The sequence below is a fragment of the Medicago sativa genome, chromosome 8, assembly GCF_051527215.1.
Source record: "Medicago sativa cultivar Bolivia chromosome 8, Bolivia_mono, whole genome shotgun sequence".
Taxonomy (NCBI): Eukaryota; Viridiplantae; Streptophyta; class Magnoliopsida; order Fabales; family Fabaceae; genus Medicago; species Medicago sativa.
In genome coordinates, this window is record NC_140756.1 from 92,568,634 (window position 1) to 92,586,824 (window position 18,191).

The following is an 18,191-nucleotide window of genomic DNA, read 5'->3' on the forward strand; positions in this document are numbered from 1 at the left end:
ACTTGTTAATGCCATTTTCCAAGACTTGATCCTTCATCTCTCATTGAAAATTTACACTCATTATACTACTACCATTTTCTAATTCTAACTCATTAATCGTACAAATCTAGCTATGATTAGCATGCATGCATTACATACCTTTCATAAAAAAAATGATATTTGAACAACTATTTTGTGACATCTTTCTCTCTCAAACACATATGATGTACCTTTTTCTTTCTCTATTGATTTTACCAATAAGAAGAAAGAAAAAAAAATTGTCATCAAATGATTGTTCAAATATTATTACTCTTTCCATAAAGATACGTTTATGCGCATTTAATGCTTAACGCCATTTTCCCAAGGTTTAATCTTTCATATTTCCTTGGAAATCTGCACTCATTAGACTACTACCATTTTCCAATGCTACCTCATTAATTGTGCATGTCTACCTATATGATAAACATGCATAAATTTCAAACCCTCCATAAATCTACTTTTATGCGCATTCAATCCTTAATGCCATTTTCCAAGGTATCATCATTCAATTCTCATTGTATCATCATTCAATTCTCATTGAAAATTTGTACTAATTAAACTACTACTCCCTCCGTCCTGTTTTATCTGAGCCAGTTTGGTTTTTCACACAGATTAAGAAAAATGTATAAATAAAGGGGAAAGTGGAATATATTGTATTGGGAATGATGAAAATAGTATTAGAGTTATATTGTATTGGGAATGATTAAAGTTGTATTGAAAATTGAAATGACTCAGTTATTTTGTGACATTTTTTTTAAGAAAATGGGTCAGATATTCCGGGACGGAGGGAGTACAATTTTCCAATGCTAACTCAATAATTGTACTCATTAGACTACTACCATTTTCCAAGGCTTAATCGTCTCATACCTGATTGGAAATTTGTACTCATTAGACTACTGCCATTTTCCAATGCTACTCCCTCCGTTACGGAATATCTGACCCATTTACTAAAAAAAAGTGTCCCAAAATAACTGAGTCATTTCAATTTTCAATACAACTTTCATCATTCCCAATACAATATAACTCTAATTAATACTACTTTCATCATTCTCAATTCAATATATTCAACTTTCCCCTTTATTTATACATTTTTCTTAATCTGTGTGAAAAACCAAACTGGCTCAGATATTCCAGGACGGAGGGTGTAATTCATAAATTACACATGTCTATCTAAGCATGCATACATTACAAAACGTCCACAAAATCACTTTTCTGCACATTCAATCCTTAATGCCAATTTTCAAGGCTTAATCATTCATCTCTCATTTGAAATTTACACTCATATACTTCTATCATTTTCCAGTTCTAACTCACTAACGGTGCACATCTCGCTATGATAGGCATGCATTCATTACACACCTTCCATAAAAATTACTTTTATGCCAATTTAATGTTTAATTAATGTCATTTCCCAAAGTTTAATCATTCACATCTCCTTGAAAATTTGCACTCATTAGACTACTACCATTTTTCAATGCTAACTCATTAACTGTACACGTTTGTCTATGATAAACATGCATACAAACCATCCATAAAGTCGTTTTTGTGCATTCAATGTTTAATGTCATTTTCCGATGCTTAATCATTCATCTCTCATTGAAAATTTGCACTCATTAAAATAGTAACATCATCCAATGCTAACTCATTAAAACTACTCGCCTGCCTATGATAAGCATGCGTACATAAGAGCACAACGCATAGGAAACTTGCAATCACATATCCATTTACCAATACAATTACATTTCATTCCAATGCTTTGCAACTTGAGTGAATCGTTCCTGTTCCCGATTGAGAGAACCCAACATACACACCTGTCGTATTCAATGTGTATACAAATGTGCAAGGCCAAGCAAAATAGATAGGTATCTTCTCTGCTAAAAGGAAAATATGAATAACTACCAAAATCTTAGATAAGGAATTGGTATCAAAGCCGATGTTATGATGTCTATTACCATATATTAACATTAGATACGATATATTCATTTATATAAGGAATTAATATCAAAGCATGTCACCTCGAACTGTTTTCATCTATGCATTAGATAGCATGTCACTTAAGTAAAAACGACAACTTAGAAGATGAGGATCTTGATTCTTAATTGCCTTCGAATAATATATGTTCTTTTAATGTGGTCCTATCGTCAATAACTGATACCCAACTTTCTGCAACTCTGGTAACTCTTCCTTCCGAGAGCTCAACTAAAGTAAAGGCTCTTGCTGTACCATTTGCCTCTAGTGAGGAAATAGGACTTTCAACCTTTAAGCTTCTCATGTCCTCGTCGCTCAAACTTTTGACCCTAGGAACAATGGCCCCATTCAAGTATATGATGTTGTCGTCCCCAACGACAATCATTTTCCTAAAACCCTTGCCATGTGCGAGCTCTTTGTGCATGTGGCCGAACACAACCAAAGGAATAGATACCTGATTATTCTCTTTTAGCAAGGATATTGCGTGTGCTAGATCTGTTATGCAACCATAATAAACTAGGTTAAATCAGTTTCCCATTTTTGCAACGTTGACATCATCTCAACCACATTTGCATCTTATGGTACATGTCCACCAAAACAGAAAATGGCCAGGCAAATCACTACTATACTTCGACATACGAAAAGAACGTACACAACCATTTGAAATGAAGAAAACAAATATTTAACATTAATTTGGAGTGGGGGAAATCAGGACTTGACAGTTGTAATGATTTCCAATAACCAAAAACACAAGATTTTATTTTTAATAACAATCCAAGCTCTCATGTATATATTAATTATTACCTGGGTCACCATGATCACCATCACCATCCAATTCCCAATCTTTTCCACATATATCATTCGAACCAGAACCAAGGCCTGCACGAAGAAAATTCAGGAATTATTTTGGTATTTGACGTGACAAGCCAGCACTGCTAGAGAAGAGATTCTGTGTTGCACCTGTGGGTCCATTATGTGCAAGTAATATCAGAAAATGATCCTCTGGTGTACCAATAGCAGCTTTCTGGATTCTCTTGGCACTCTGATCCATGTCTTTAACTCCATATCTAAGAAAAAGTTCAAATTTGAAATATCAATTATGATTTACAATGGCAACTTCAGTAGTGGTAAAATACCATACATTATCTTCCTGGGAAGTAAAAAAGGCCATCCAACTTCACTTTTACCGTTTCAATGTTGCTTATGCCTTATGAAAACAATGGATATTACAGTCAAGTAACTCTAGGTGGCTGATAGTGCTAGATATTGGGAATACATCAGAAACATAAATAGATGGCAATATGTGGGACCATCCATTTAAGATTAAAAAAAGTATAATTTTAAATTTTATAAAAATTGATTACTTTATCGGGATTTTTATGTAAAGTACAACCTATTTGTTGTTGGTTTACAATTATAAAAATCACTTTTTTAGCATTTTCTTATCTATTTCACTCATTATAATCAGATTATATCTAAGAAGATACTCAAATTTACTTTTCATTACAATCAGATTTCTGACTATTTTTCAAAAGCAAAAACAATTCACAAGTCCTTAAAAGTGGTTATTTTCCTCAAACTATTTTGAAGCAAACTGGCTCTGATGGAAAAATTTTGCAACACTCTTTTCAAGTGACCACATAATTGGAGCAAATAAGAAAACTCAACTCTCTTGTTGGGATTAAAAACAAAGGTTTGAATCTTAAAACATTGAGTTGACATTGGATCTCTTAAAGAGTCAAATTGTCTATAATTGCCTTTACAAGTAATACACACCTTGCAGACAGCAGCTTTTTTCGAAATAATGGTTTACCCCCACATGAAAATGGCCGCCCACCAACGACACTTACTTTTATTAGAGGTAAATCTAAACGTTGATAAGCCACGTGCTCCTTGCCAAGGCTGAGATTCACAGTAATATATACATTTATATCAATAAATTTTCCAACTGATTCTATAAAAACAAAACATTATAAGTGAACTTTTCAGTAAATCTAGAAAGGTGCCAATTAGGCTTTTAAGTAATCTGCTTTCTTTCTCACGCATTGATAACTTCTCTGTACTTAAGAAATTTTGTTCCACAGTTAAAAAGCAGCATAGAGATCTTACAATTCTTTCAAACCCTCAATGGGAAAGGATTTAGAATATCTAGCCCATTTTCTTTTAATGAAAGTATGAACTTGTTACTTTACCCACATATTATATACGCATATCAGCAATCGATTGTGATAACAAATATGCTTTCATCAAGAGTGTACTCATCATGGAACAACAATAAAATTTCCATGCTAGGTGAGGCATCAGGATTGTAATCGTAAGGTACAAAATTAATTCTTTGGAACTTACCATTCTAGCTGTAGCTGAACTCTATCCTTCTCACTGACAATTAAATCAAAATGTTAGTAAAAAATTGAACTGCAAATCACCGCCTGCAACTAATACTTATAGGGCAGAAAGCAAACTGCAAATGAAATACGTAATTAACATATGGACAAAACTTAAATCCAATTTTTTTGGATCCATGGGATTGTCTGCCTCCGTGAATGTGTATGCGTGCACGCTTTTCATTTAGGGAGAGGGGGAAATGCATGTGCGTAAAAATACTGCTTGTTCACATTGTAAATCCATTGTTATTGTATCCCATCATTTGTTTTAAAATGAAATTATCTAAAGTCTTGTGGATGAAGCTTTCCACCACGTAAATTTAACACACACAAAAGAAAAATGATTTGAGGACAAACATGTAAAATTCACCTGTCAGAAAACCGCTTAGTAAACCAGGAATCATGGTTTCCTAATATAACTGCTTTAGCAAATTCAATATTTGCAACACTGCGAACGATTTCAAGATTTTCCTCGCCAAAATCACCTAACAAAATTCAATTCAGTGTAGTTGAAAAAGGATGTAAACATTAAGAGAAGTATGAATCATATGATAAAAAATCATAATAAATCATTGATAGATATAAGAAACAGTTTATGATGAAATAGTGAACAGTTATGAGTAATTTAGATGTGCAAAATAACAATGCCATGGAATTCAACACAAAATTTCAAAGGTATGCACCCGCTATTTCCACACCAACTAGAATAGGCCACAAAGAACCAACAACACTAAATGAATTTAAGAAATATCAACATAGTGTGATAGGTTGAGCAGCAGTAACAATGAAACTTGCCTGTAAAGAGCACCAAGTCTGGCTGCAGTGCAATATAGGTCAATATTAGATTGATTGATCAGATATATGCTTGTTATTAGGTTCATATAAATAAAAATAAAGGAAACTAACTGTAAAACATAAACCACTTAATTCAATTTGCGCACTCACTAAGACACAAACAACACAATCGTTTTCTTTATAGGTATCATGACAGCATATTTAGCATAGCACACACTAAAAAATTAAGCGACTGACTTTTGGAAATTGAAAATTAAGAGCATATGTAAAATTAAGCGACAAAATTTGTAGGTTTCCTGATGGCATATCTAGTATGAATTAAGCGACATAATTTGTAGTAGATTTTTTTCCCGAGACAGCTTCTTATCTTTTTTTTTTTTATTATAACATTTCATAACTACCATTAGAAAATTACACAGAATAGAAGACAAGCGTGCAATACCAAAATATATTAACTCAAGAGAATATTTTTGTATATGCAATAGCATAATCTTCTCTACATTTTCATTCTACTTGTGAACGTGACATCAAAAGGAAGGGAAAAAAAATCATAATTTTAATTTTGAATTCCCTTAATTTGATTGCTTCCGTAATTTACATTCTCAATTAGTTCCCAGCCAAGAGCATAGCATAGCTTTTGGATTAATCTTATTGAATAAGTGCTTATGAAATGACAAGTTATAATGAGAATAATTATTACCTGGAGGAATTGAAGTGCCTTGGAATCTTGTTGAAAGTTCCAGCAGTCATGCTTAAAAAGATTAGGAAGGTTTGAATGAATTAGATTACTATTATATTAATATTAATAATTGAAGATTATCGAAATTAATGTAAAGAGAATTAGTTTAGTTTAGTTTACCACATCACCGACAACCACAATTCGAACAGAAGAAGAAGAAGAAGAAGACGCGGCGGCCATTGAAGTCGAGCAACAAAGCTTACGCTTCCAACTCCTACAACGATTTAACCAAAATAAGGTAGGCGCGTGAATTGCAGACGTGCTGCCAACTAAAGAGTGGAGCCCTCCATAATCCATATTCAAATAAGTTGATGATTATTTATCTATTTTAGTTATATTTTAATAAATAAATTAGGAAAATGCTAAATAATAATGTGTTGTTTTTCGAGTTCAAAAAAGTACCTTTTAATAAGATTGAAATTACCACCGAAGAGATTATCGGGTTGAATCACTATCCGAGTTTGTACAAGATAGACCAACAACCGCGCGTCTCAAGGATAAAACAACCCAGTTCACCTTGATTACGTACTGCACCGTAAATAATCGTTCGAGAAATAAAATATGGTTTAATCGATTGATTAAATCACTCTATATGGTATGAAGACCACTCGAAACCGAAAGGAAAGAAGGAGTAGAAGAAAGGAAGAATGACTCGTTAACACAAGTCGAAGGAGGGAGAACAGAGACAAAATACAGGAAGCATAAAAACTATCTCAATTGAGCACCAAAATATATTTCAGATCAAACATTAAAATACCAAAATAATATTTCAGATTGTGTTTCAAAATAATCTAGATTGCGTTCAAAATATTTTAGCAAACTTTAGGACTAAAAAACTACTTTCTAATAATGATTAAATTAATATTTAATTTATCATTTTCAAATAATAAAATATATATATATATATATTTTCTAGTGCTTACTTCGTTCACGTAATTACCCCCTCTGTCCCTATATCTGAGCACCTATTTGATTTTATTTTTGTCCCTAAATGTAATCTCCCTTTTAAATTACTAGATGTATTTATTACTTTTTTCCCAAACATACACTTAATTAATACTACTAACTTGTCTTGAAATATGAATAGTCAAATTTAATACACATACAAACAAAGGTCAAATTGGTAATATTAATACACAAAACAGACACATTAATTATACTGACAACTTTTCTTAAGAAATGTGGAAAAAAAAGTAAAGGGGGTTGCATTAAGGGACGGAGGGAGTATGTACCCCCGTTAATTAAAGGTACACCCCCACTATATAAACACTACTAATGTGTGGGATCCATCCGATATGAAACTTCCATTTTTTTCAATTCACACTACACTTTTTCCAACAGGTTCATCACACGAATAGTTCTCCTTTTATTTTATTTTTTGACACAAGTTCTCCTTATATTTTGGATTTATGAAAAGTAATTAAATTATACACTTCCATAATTCCAATTATTTCTTCTTGTTATGAAGTTTTAAAGTGTCTAATTCAATCTTATTATTTTTAAAGAAATATTTTGGGCTTTAACCAAAATACTAAAAGGTGAAGTTTGATGTTGGAACTATAAAATTCAACAAAATCTTAAAACATGTGAATTGTCTAAAAGCTTTTGAGGTGATATAAGATAATCGTATTTATGGAATTTAGAAACATATCAACATGGAAACCGATGTCAAGAGATAGAAGAGAATTATTCTCAAGTATAGGATAAAAAATCTATGCATGTCGTTCAATCATTTAGAGTAAAACCCTTGACAACGAGTAAAAATTTGTATGTCTTAATGTTGCGTAATGAATCCTTTGTGATTTTAAAGACTCGTTTACAGTCAATGGTCTTTGCCCCATTAAGTAACTCTAATAAACCACATATTTTCTTTATGGAATTCATCTAATCATTCAAGATATCATACCACAAATTTGACATTTTGTAACTCATGGTTTGCGTTAAGGTTTTAAGATCATTCTCAACTTCAATGTTTTAGTCAAGTTCTAATAGATACACAAGGTAATGATTAGGAATCAATTATTTTATTCTCCCAGTAGACCTCCTCATTATTTTTTCCAACAAATAAAAATTTGAAAATTTATTATTAGGAAATAAGTGCAACACAGGGGTAATAATATCTTCTTCTTTGTTGGTACAAAAAAGAGGGCAGAGTCCAAGAAAAAAAAAAACTAAGCGATTAATCGAACATTTCGAGGCATGCAAGCACCAGAAATGTAATCAAAAAGGAGACGTTGATGCTCTCTAGGAAGAGTCTCAATCATATGTAAATCAAAGGTGTCCAAAGATAGACTAAAATTAGCTAGCCAATCTGCTGATTTGTTTCCTTCACGCCATGTATGGTTGATATGAACATGTCAACTCATGTTTTTTAGGTCACGATGCGCTGAATCAAGATAGGAACATTTCCATTGATGTTACATTTCCCTGTTACCATGTCAACTAAAAATGATGAGTCGCTTTCCACTTGCAAGTGTGTGATCCCCTGTCTCCGAGCCATATCCATACCAATTTACATGCCCCACATCTCTGCATGTAATGCGTCGCATGAACCTATCTTACAAGCATAGCTATTCAAACAATTTCCACTGCTATCACGGAGAAGGCCACCACATCCCGAAAGATTAACTGAGCTTTTATGCGCCCCGTCACAGTTGAGTTTAACCTAACACTCTTGGGGGTAATAATATCTTTAGTATGGAGTAACTGATGGCTAATAATTTCTTCTCGGCACAACCACAAAATATATTTACATTTACTATAAATATCCATAATAGCACTTAGTTTTTTTAGGGATAATAATAGCACTTAGTTAACATGAGGTATGGGAGGGAGTTGGACAATATTAGAGACAATACAAAACAAAACCACAAATTAATAACGGGTTACAACTCGAATTCTTGTTGCAGATTGTTTTTACACCATGAAGATGCTGTCTATTGTTGCACAAAAAATAATTAATGGTGAAAAATACCAATTAGTGAATACCTTCAATTCTAATTACCATCAAATCAACAATGGATGTTACCAATGGAGGTGTTAAACTTTGCTTCATTCTCACAATTTTTGTGTTGGCATTTGTTCCTTTGACTCAAGCTTCAAATTCTTTTTGGTACGAATTGATTCATCCAAGATTAACGGTGAAAATAACATCTAAAATTCCAGGCGGGAATGTTCGTGTTAAATGCATATCGAGCGAGAATGATATTAAAACGGGATATTTAAATTCTTCTAGCATGAAGCCATTTACATTTGAAGTCGAACTCAAATTTCTCACCACAATAAGATACAATTGTTTATTGACGCAACATGATAAAGAAATTGGACAATTTTTGGGATTTCGAAGTGGTTCTTATTGTGCGAAAGGTTGTATATGGGAACTTTATCCAAACTATGCTTTGCGTATATCTTCGAGAAATGGTTATGTAAATCAAACTTATAAGCCAATAGGAAGCCCTGATGATCATGATTATGACTTTTCATAGTTATATTATAATCAACATGACTTGTGTTGTTATTCATGCTTTTACTTTTAGTTTAGAAATATTTACAGATTTTGATTCTTTTGTTTATAGAACACGTTCTGACTATTGTATTTTATGTTTTATTATTATCATTTTATTTTAAACTTAGATATTTAACCCATTTTTTAGTATTACAAACTAAATTTCTGACTTTATCATAATTCACACGTTTTTTTAAAAGCACTGTATCACCATCCTTAAAATAAAATAAAAACACTGTATCACCAGTTCATGCGATTAACAATAAATGATGTATTTGTCATTATTTTTCTGTGAACTAGTAGAAACCTCTAGGAAACATAATATAAGTGGCGTCTAACAACAAAACATTCAAAATAAAAACATGAAGAAATTAAAAATCATAAAATTTGTATCCAAACTTACGTCGTGCACGTGCACGACGAATTCATACAAATTGGGTTGCTACACATTAGACTTGGGTCCAAAAGATTAAATTTGAATCATCATGCATATGATGAATGTTACTTATGAGCGTCCTTTGAGTATCAAAAGTAGCACAACGATCGTTGAGCAAATTAATTGCAAGGGAAGAATCCATAATTTTAAATCATGAAAAATTCTTTAAATGTCAACTTCAAATACAAAGCAAGGTCGAGCCTTAGCTGCAAAAACGCAAATAAATACACTGACATCGTCTCAAAGAGTTTCGCCACAAGATGCTAAATCATATGTTAAGGAGTTAATTAAATGCACATGGCTCACAAAAGAGAAATTATTAATATAACTATTAACTAACATACTACTGGTCATTAAAAAAATAGTACTCCCTCCGTTTTAAAATGAGTGTCGCTTTAGCCAAAAAAAATTGTTTCAAAATGAGTGTCGCTTTCAGTTTCCAATGCAATAATAACTTTTTCTTTTCAATTGTACCCTCCAATTAATACTTTGCACACTACTTCCAAAGTATTACTTTTAAAACTAACCAATAGTCAATAAGGATAATTTGGTAAAATAACCATTCTCTTTCTCTTAATCATTGCATTTCTTAATATGTGTGTAAACACCTAAAACGACACTCATTTTGAAACGGAGGGAGTATATTATAGTACTTGAATGGATTAAAAACAATTGTGCAGGGAAAGACTGAGACTACCGATACCGAGCCGGGGGCGACCGTCCGTTGAACTACCAAAGAAAAAAGGCTAAACCAATGTGATCATGACATTGTAGGTGCTTGCGATGGGGCGGATGCGACTTCCCTCAGTTGGTTTGGGTGGTATAGCCAGTTGCCCCATAAGTAAGTACTGTGACGAAGCGGCTGTTGCTCACCCGACACGATCGTACGAGGTCACAATTCACCCAACACGATCATCCGAATCTCCTAAGGATCCTTGACGGCCTTCGGACCAAAAGAAGTCGCCTTTTTAGCAAGAAGGAGCATCGACTGTGAGGGAATGGTCTCTTGCATGTTTTTCAAACTTTTAATAACCGATTCAAAATTGAATTTAAATTCGAATATTGAACGTCCCAAAATGGAATTCAAATTAGTATATTATCTTTGACTAAAAAGTTGATGCATATTATACAAATTTTAAATTAAATCCATCAACTTTTACTTAAAAAAAATTCTCTTTTATATCTAAAATGAAAGTTTTTTATTTAGGGAATATGAGCCTGTTTGTTATAGCTTTTTTAAGAAAAAAATCACTTTTTTTAAACAAATAATCACTTTTAAGAGTTTTGCATCCGTTTGTTACAGATTTTTAAAAAAATCAGAATCTAAAAATAATCTAAAAACAGCTTCAAATGAGAAGCTGTTAGGAGTAGCTTAAAATAAAATAGATTTTTTTTAGAGGAGAGAGAAAATATAATTTAAAAGATTGAACTAATTTTGTAACAAAAAATCCCTTTTATATAGTTGTATCCAAACAAACTAGATTATTTGTTTAAAAAAAGTGATTTTTATTACAGTAAACAAACGCAAAATAGATTCTAATTTTTCATATAATCTCTAAAATATAATCTCTAAATTATTTTATATCAAAATCACTTTTATTTTAATCCGTAACAAACGGGCTCATATAAAATCAAAGTGAATATTTTTTTTGAAAGAAAAGTGAATATTGTTTTTTTATCGAGCGTATAAATGAAGCAACAAATCTTTGGTTCCTTCATGTTTGCGAGGTTTTGAAAAACCTCATACCATACGATAGTTGCCATGGCAGATACATCAGCGCAAATTCAACAACAACAACCAAGTCGATCAAGGGACCTCGACAAGCTTCTTCTCCGACCCGGCAATCTTGTGGGTCCCAGGTTCGAGCCTGGCGCAGAGGTACTCTTTCTTCACTCTTCTTCAATTCTCTTTACTCCTAGGGTTTTTGGGTTTCATCATCGATTTTGTTGTGTATGTTGTTTTAGTTAAGAGATGATCTTCAAGAATTCGCGAAAGTATTGGTGGTTGGTGCTGGTGGGTTAGGTTGTGAATTGTTGAAAGATTTAGCTTTATCTGGTTTTCGTAACCTTGAGGTTATTGATATGGATCGTATTGAAGTTACTAATCTCAATCGCCAATTTTTGTTTAGGTAAATTATAATTAAAACCCCTTTCCTTAAATTTCAATTTTTTGTTGATTTTGTTATATGGGTATTTTTTTTTATTTGTGTGATTTGTTTGTTTGTTTGTTTGTAGACTTGAGGATGTTGGGAAACCTAAAGCTGAGGTAGCTGCTAAGCGTGTAATGGAAAGAATTAGTGGTGTGAATATTGTGCCACATTTTTGCAGGATTGAGGATAAGGAGATTGAATTTTATAATGATTTTAGTATTATTGCACTTGGTCTTGATTCGATTGAGGCACGGAGTTACATCAATACTGTTGCTTGTAGTTTTCTAGGTTTGTGTTTGTATCCCTATAGCTTATAGCTTATACTAGTTATTATTTATCTTTATATGCTCCTTTGCTTTTTTATTTTGAGGAATGGTGGTTGTGTTTCAAATACTCGACTTGTTATGACGTATTGGTTGTTTTTACACTTTATTATAAATAGTAATTCACACATATTTAAAATTGCCTCTGCCCGGTAATTTACATTGTGTGTACTGTGAATAGGAATACACATAAATTATAGGCTTAGGTGGTTTGAGCATATAGAGAGGAGACATGTAGATTCTTTAGTAAGGAGAGTAGATCAGATGAATGATAGTCAGATCACTAGAGGCAGAGGAAGACCTAGAAAAACAAACCATTAAGAAAAATTTATTAATGAGTTGGACCAAAATATGATTTATGTTAGAACGTTATGACGTAATTTGATCCATGTAGCCTACCCCACTTAGTGGGATAGGGCTTGGTTGTTATTGTTGTTGTTCTGCTCTCGGTAACTTGGCATACAAACTTTCATTCTATAAATTATATTTTGTGGATGTGATACTTCTCTTATCGTATCTGACATAATTATGTTATTTTTCATGTCCACACTCCCGTATGGTTTGCTTCAGTGCAGGCTGCTTAAGCTAATTTTAGTTTCTTTTATTTTGACTGATAAATATAGAGTATGACTCTGATGACAATCCACGAGAGGAGACGATCAAACCTATGGTGGATGGCGGGACTGAAGGTTTCAAGGGCCATGCCAGGGTTATTATGCCAGGGATCACACCGTGCTTTGAGTGTACCATATGGCTTTTTCCACCTCAAGTGAAGTTTCCTTTATGTACCCTGGCAGAAACCCCTAGAACTGCTGCCCACTGTATTGAATACGCTCACTTGATTAAATGGGATGAGGTATATATATAATCGTTCATCTTTTCTATTATTTTGTTACGATCCATTCCTTATGAACTAGGTTTGATGTATAGGTTCATCGTGGAGTGCCTTTTGACCCTGATAACCCCGAGAATATGAAATGGGTCTATGACGAGGTAACTTCTATTTCTTATTGAGTTTTATTTACTCTTTAATATACATTTTTCTCCCATCAATCAGTTACAACTTTCACTATTTATGTTTTATAGGCTGTCAAGAGGGCCGAGCTTTTTGGCATTCCTGGGGTTACCTATTCTTTTACCCAGGTAAATATATATGATTAGGGATGCTCGTTCTCCTTGGCAAAATTACGTTTTGTTTGTTTAATGTTTGTGCTACTTGTTGTTTTCCCTTGATAATCAATTACATTTTTCTCCTTTACTGATCAATTAATTGTTTTAATAGGGTGTTGTGAAGAACATCATACCGGCTATAGCTTCAACAAATGCAATTATATCAGCTGCATGTGCGCTGGAAACATTGAAGATTGCAACAGAGTGCAGCAAAACTTTGTCAAACTATTTGACGTTTGTTCTTTATCTTTTTTATTGCTTTTTTACTTAGCGATTGCTCTATACATATTATTAATTTGTTCACACCTCGTGTAGGTATAATGGTTCAGAAGGCCTCCACACTAAAGTCACAGAATTCGAGAGGGACAAAGACTGCCTTGTGTGTGGTCCTGGTATACGTATTGAGCTGGACCCTTCAATCACATTGCAAAAGGTAAATTTTCAATCAGTGTTTAAGGTTTTTTTTTTCTTTTTTTAAAAATTAGGAATGTATCAGATGTCAATTCCTTGTCTTTAGGAGGTTCAAATATTCCTGGTATAGATTATTGAAATCATATTTTAAATTGTTTGGTTGCTAGCTAGCTATTTATTTATAATAACCTAAAGCCTTACTGACCTTAAAATGACCATGAATGCCTATTTACATTTGGCAATTTTCAGCTCTTGCTTGTCTTTATTTCCTACTGTAGTCTGCAGCTGTTGTATTGCATTTAAAAATGGTTTTTAAACTTAACGTCTTCGGCCTTTTGTCCTTGGGTAGATTTCAAACACACTATTTCGGCAGGCGTAGAGCTTCTTTGTGTCAAATCTCGAAAGTTTCATTGAGCTTCTTTGTACAAGGAATGAATAGAATGCTGAACAGGTAGTTGTTAGGACGTAAGTTCAGGAAGTTGGAGTCAGATAGGATTAGTTGTGCTTAGATAGTCAGAGTGTTAGGCTGTGTTGTAGGTAAATAATAAGGAAAGTACGAGTATGGTTACAACATCTTTTATCAACGTACAATATATTTTTTGCCAATTTCAATGGCTATAGCTGTGTAATTAATATTATCCCCAATATATACCCTTCAGTAACAGTAAACTAATGGTTGTGTGCACTCCTTGTATTCCTTAGACTTGAGCTTGGCCCATTACAAGGTGTTTGAAAGAGTTTATCTAGACTTACCTTATGACATAAACAGCAAACACTGATATAAGTGCTTGGAATAGATTATGAAAATAGTTTATGATATGCTCGTAAGCTGTCTTTATTCTTTTAACTTATTTTCATAAGCTCCCTATAATAGCTCATAGAAATAATTTATTCATGGCATGTGCAGAAAATGTTTTTCCTAACTGATTAACTGACTTAATAATTCCAAGTTCCAACTATTTAACACCTCTGTTATCCTAACAAGTGGTTGGAGAGTCGAATCTTGGCTACAACAAACTGAAAATGACCAAATTCAAGATGGAAGAGACTGAGGGGTTTGAGAGAGGGGTGGGGCGTGGGTGATGTTTTGGAAGGAATGGGGAATCAAACCAATGCTTCGGGGTTAAGCCACAGAGAAGGTGAATATCTATAGTGAATGGAAAACTAAGCCAATGACATACATAGAGAAAGACAACATCTTTGGGAATATAAGGGAACCTTTGGCGGTTGCACATACAGGAGGCGGAACAAATGAGGAATACTGAAATGGCTCAAGAATGAGTAATGGGCAAGGGTGTGCATTAAATCTGGTTTGGGGAATCAAACCAATGCTTCGGGGTTAAGCCACAGAGAAGGAGAATATCTATAGGGAATGGAAAACCAGACCCATGACATACATAGAGAAAGACAATATCTTTGAGAATATAAGGGAACCAGGCCCGTGCCTTCGGCGGTTGCACATACAGGAGGCGGAACAAATGAGGAATACTGAAATGGCTCAAGAATGAGTAATGGGTAGGGGTGTGCATTAAATCTGGTTCACATGAACCATAACTGAAAATTCAGTGAACTAATTTGAAAAACTCGAACCATTAATTACAGAAACCAACCCAGTCCACTTGCAAACTCCCTTCTTCAAGAACCCCCTTACATTAGAAATACCGTTCCATCATACTTACCCAGCCATATGCATCCTCTCCAAAATTGGCAAGGGTATCTCGAGTTTTCAACACTTCTCTCAAGTTGGGGACTGCCATTCTTTCATTTTTTACTTCCTTTTCCCCAAAGCTCTCTCTCCCCTCCCCATCTCCCCTCATAAACTCCTAAACATAGCTTAAGCGACTCGATTCATTAATTAGTAGTTACACAGTGTGTACAAAATAATAGGATGGAAAAAAGGGAAGTAACAATTTCATTTGAGAGTATTGGGATCCTTTTGGTTTTAGAGGCGTAGACCCTCAAAATTCTGCATGTTTCCGTAATTGGGGGATTTTTCCTCCTAATCTTTGGAGCATCGCTCCTGTCAGGAACTTTGTCGAAAGGGTCCATGCTTATTTCATTGAACATGCATTTCACTGTGAAAGGTTGCCACCTATGTAATATTTTGCATCTTGACTCTAAATCGGTGAAATTGTTACTGTGCATGTTGTTGTTGTGTGTATGATATTTATTTATTTTTATATTTTTCAACAGGTCCCATGCTGCTTTTAAGCAGCTCATTTCATTGGTTCATTTTATCATATTCCTTTCTGATGCATGTTTTTTAATCAATTATCAAACTTGTGCAGTTCATGGATCTTCTGGAAGAACATCCTAAGTTACGATTGTCGAAAGCTAGTGTTACACATCGAGGAAAGAATCTGTATATGCAAGCTCCCCCTGTATTGGAGGAAATGACTCGATCAAACCTGACTCTATCTCTTTTTAACCTCATGGGTAAATTGCCCAAGGACATTGTACATGTGAATGGGATGACAAGCAAGAATGACCAAAAAACCTCATGTTTGAGAAAATTACGCGTTGTTTTCAAGGGAGTTGATGGGGTTACAGATATGGATACTGCTGGAGGAGCATAACTTAGGAAAATGTTCTGGCTTTATAAGCACAGGTTAATGTTAGATATCACAGCTTGTTTCCAATATTAGTGAGGTAAGATTAACAATTTCTACTATGTAAACGTTAGTAACATCGGATGCTGCAAATTTGGTTGTCCCACAGGGTGATGATTTTTGATAATTCCATTTTGTAATGTGCACCTAGATTGATGGAAGCACATTAGACCATGGATTGCTGAAATATTTCTCACTACACGTGTTTCATTTCGCTGTATAATTTTTTTTTTGAAGGAGGTTTATTATCAATTTAATTTGTGCTAGAGAAATTAGGATATTTGTAGAGATTTGTAAGCAATGAATGATTATGCAGAACTGTACAGACCGAACAAGTGCATAAATCAGATACACATAAACCAATAACACGAGTTATGCAATAAACCAGGAACAATCAAACGCATGAATATGTAATTCTGCCAAAAACCGATGACATGCATCTTTACAAAAGAGTGGCTTCATCACGATCAATCAAAGAATTTGATTTGGTTACAAATAAAGAACCCTTTGTTCTTGCTCATTTAAATATTCAAGATAATTTTTTTTCCCCAAACCAAACCATTGATCCCTCATCACTCATCGATAGGAGTTTTAAAACTTCTAAGATGATAAGTTCATCAAACACATAACCGGTATGTACCCTTAACGGAATAGCGTCCATTCTTCTCAACTTTCAACAATTTATCCTCGGAGACTTGTTGAATCAAGGGTGTTCTCATAATCACATATGCTATACCTTGATTAAACAAATAATTGATGATGTCTTGTTTTCACTCTTTTGTTGCACTGTCAATGAGTTGATCCACCGTAACATTATATATAAGTGGGTTGGTCCTTGAGTGGAGGCCGAGATGCTTGAACCATATGATAACCACGGTTCCTCCACCTCCAAGATAGGAGTATGCTCCCCTAGACCAATACACCAACCGGTACCTGCCCTACTTTAGGGATAATATCTTGCTATAAACTATCAGGTCTGAATTTGTCTGGAATTTCCATACTTATTTGGCAAACTGTGTGTTTGGTTCCACATCAATTTAAAAAAAACTCTTGTGAAAAGCAAGAAGCTACAAAGTGTTGCTTCATGAAAAACACACGTCTGCCATTCATCACCGGAAACAAACACTTTTATTATTAATACATCCAATGTTTACATTTATTATTAATACATCTTGTGCTTTGAGTAATATTTTTAATATATTTTGCTCTTAATTTTTATTGTTTTGATTGATATTGGTTAATATAATTAATAATCAATCCTTCAACAAATGTAAAACTTCCAATAGTATGTAATTTTTTTAAGGGTAATAGTCATTTTGATCACGAGTAATCACAATAGTCCATTAACGTAATAATAGTAGTTATAGATAATAATATGATATTAAATAAGTATATTAATGGACTGATATAATAAGTCATTTTGGTTCTCAATTAATGGTTGAGCTCATTAACCATCTCAACTTAATCACTTAGTTAATTTTAACTGAATTTTATCTACAACTATCGGTAGACATTCAAACACTAAAATCTCTATCTCTATCTCTATTATATATATTTGCCTTGAAAAATTGTAAAAGTACACGTGGCACTCTAAATTGTTAATCATCATTAATGCTCTAATTAATGCTCTAATACACCTAAAACTTCAAATTTCAACTTGATATTCCATTTGAAATTCAAATT

The 18,191-nt window shown here is 33.5% G+C and overlaps 2 protein-coding genes across 5 annotated transcripts; one reads left to right on the forward strand and one right to left on the reverse strand.

The window, feature by feature from the left end:
* Nucleotides 1-1,904: 1,904 nt before the first annotated feature.
* LOC146903372 (uncharacterized) lies at nucleotides 1,905-6,182 on the reverse strand. 4 transcript variants are annotated; one of them, XM_085737925.1, is made up of 9 exons: nucleotides 6,025-6,182; nucleotides 5,866-5,916; nucleotides 5,166-5,187; nucleotides 4,741-4,855; nucleotides 4,333-4,365; nucleotides 3,763-3,888; nucleotides 2,947-3,053; nucleotides 2,791-2,865; nucleotides 1,905-2,481 (listed from the first exon to the last, which is right to left on the reverse strand). In XM_085737925.1, the coding sequence occupies exons 1-9, from the start codon at nucleotides 6,082-6,084 to the stop codon at nucleotides 2,114-2,116; spliced, it is 957 nt and encodes a 318-aa protein (XP_085594051.1). In that variant the 5' UTR covers nucleotides 6,085-6,182; the 3' UTR covers nucleotides 1,905-2,113. The 4 variants fall into 4 exon arrangements, with proteins under 4 accessions (XP_085594051.1, XP_085594050.1, XP_085594053.1 ...); XM_085737924.1 differs by having other exon boundaries at nucleotides 1,905-2,502; XM_085737927.1 differs by lacking the exon at nucleotides 4,333-4,365.
* Nucleotides 6,183-11,562: 5,380 nt separating this feature from the next.
* On the forward strand, nucleotides 11,563-16,760 carry ECR1 (E1 C-terminal related 1). Its single transcript, XM_085737928.1, has 9 exons — nucleotides 11,563-11,724; nucleotides 11,811-11,974; nucleotides 12,081-12,283; nucleotides 12,942-13,174; nucleotides 13,249-13,311; nucleotides 13,405-13,461; nucleotides 13,601-13,722; nucleotides 13,804-13,921; nucleotides 16,188-16,760. The coding sequence occupies exons 1-9, from the start codon at nucleotides 11,608-11,610 to the stop codon at nucleotides 16,473-16,475; spliced, it is 1,365 nt and encodes a 454-aa protein (XP_085594054.1). The 5' UTR covers nucleotides 11,563-11,607; the 3' UTR covers nucleotides 16,476-16,760.
* Nucleotides 16,761-18,191: the final 1,431 nt, after the last annotated feature.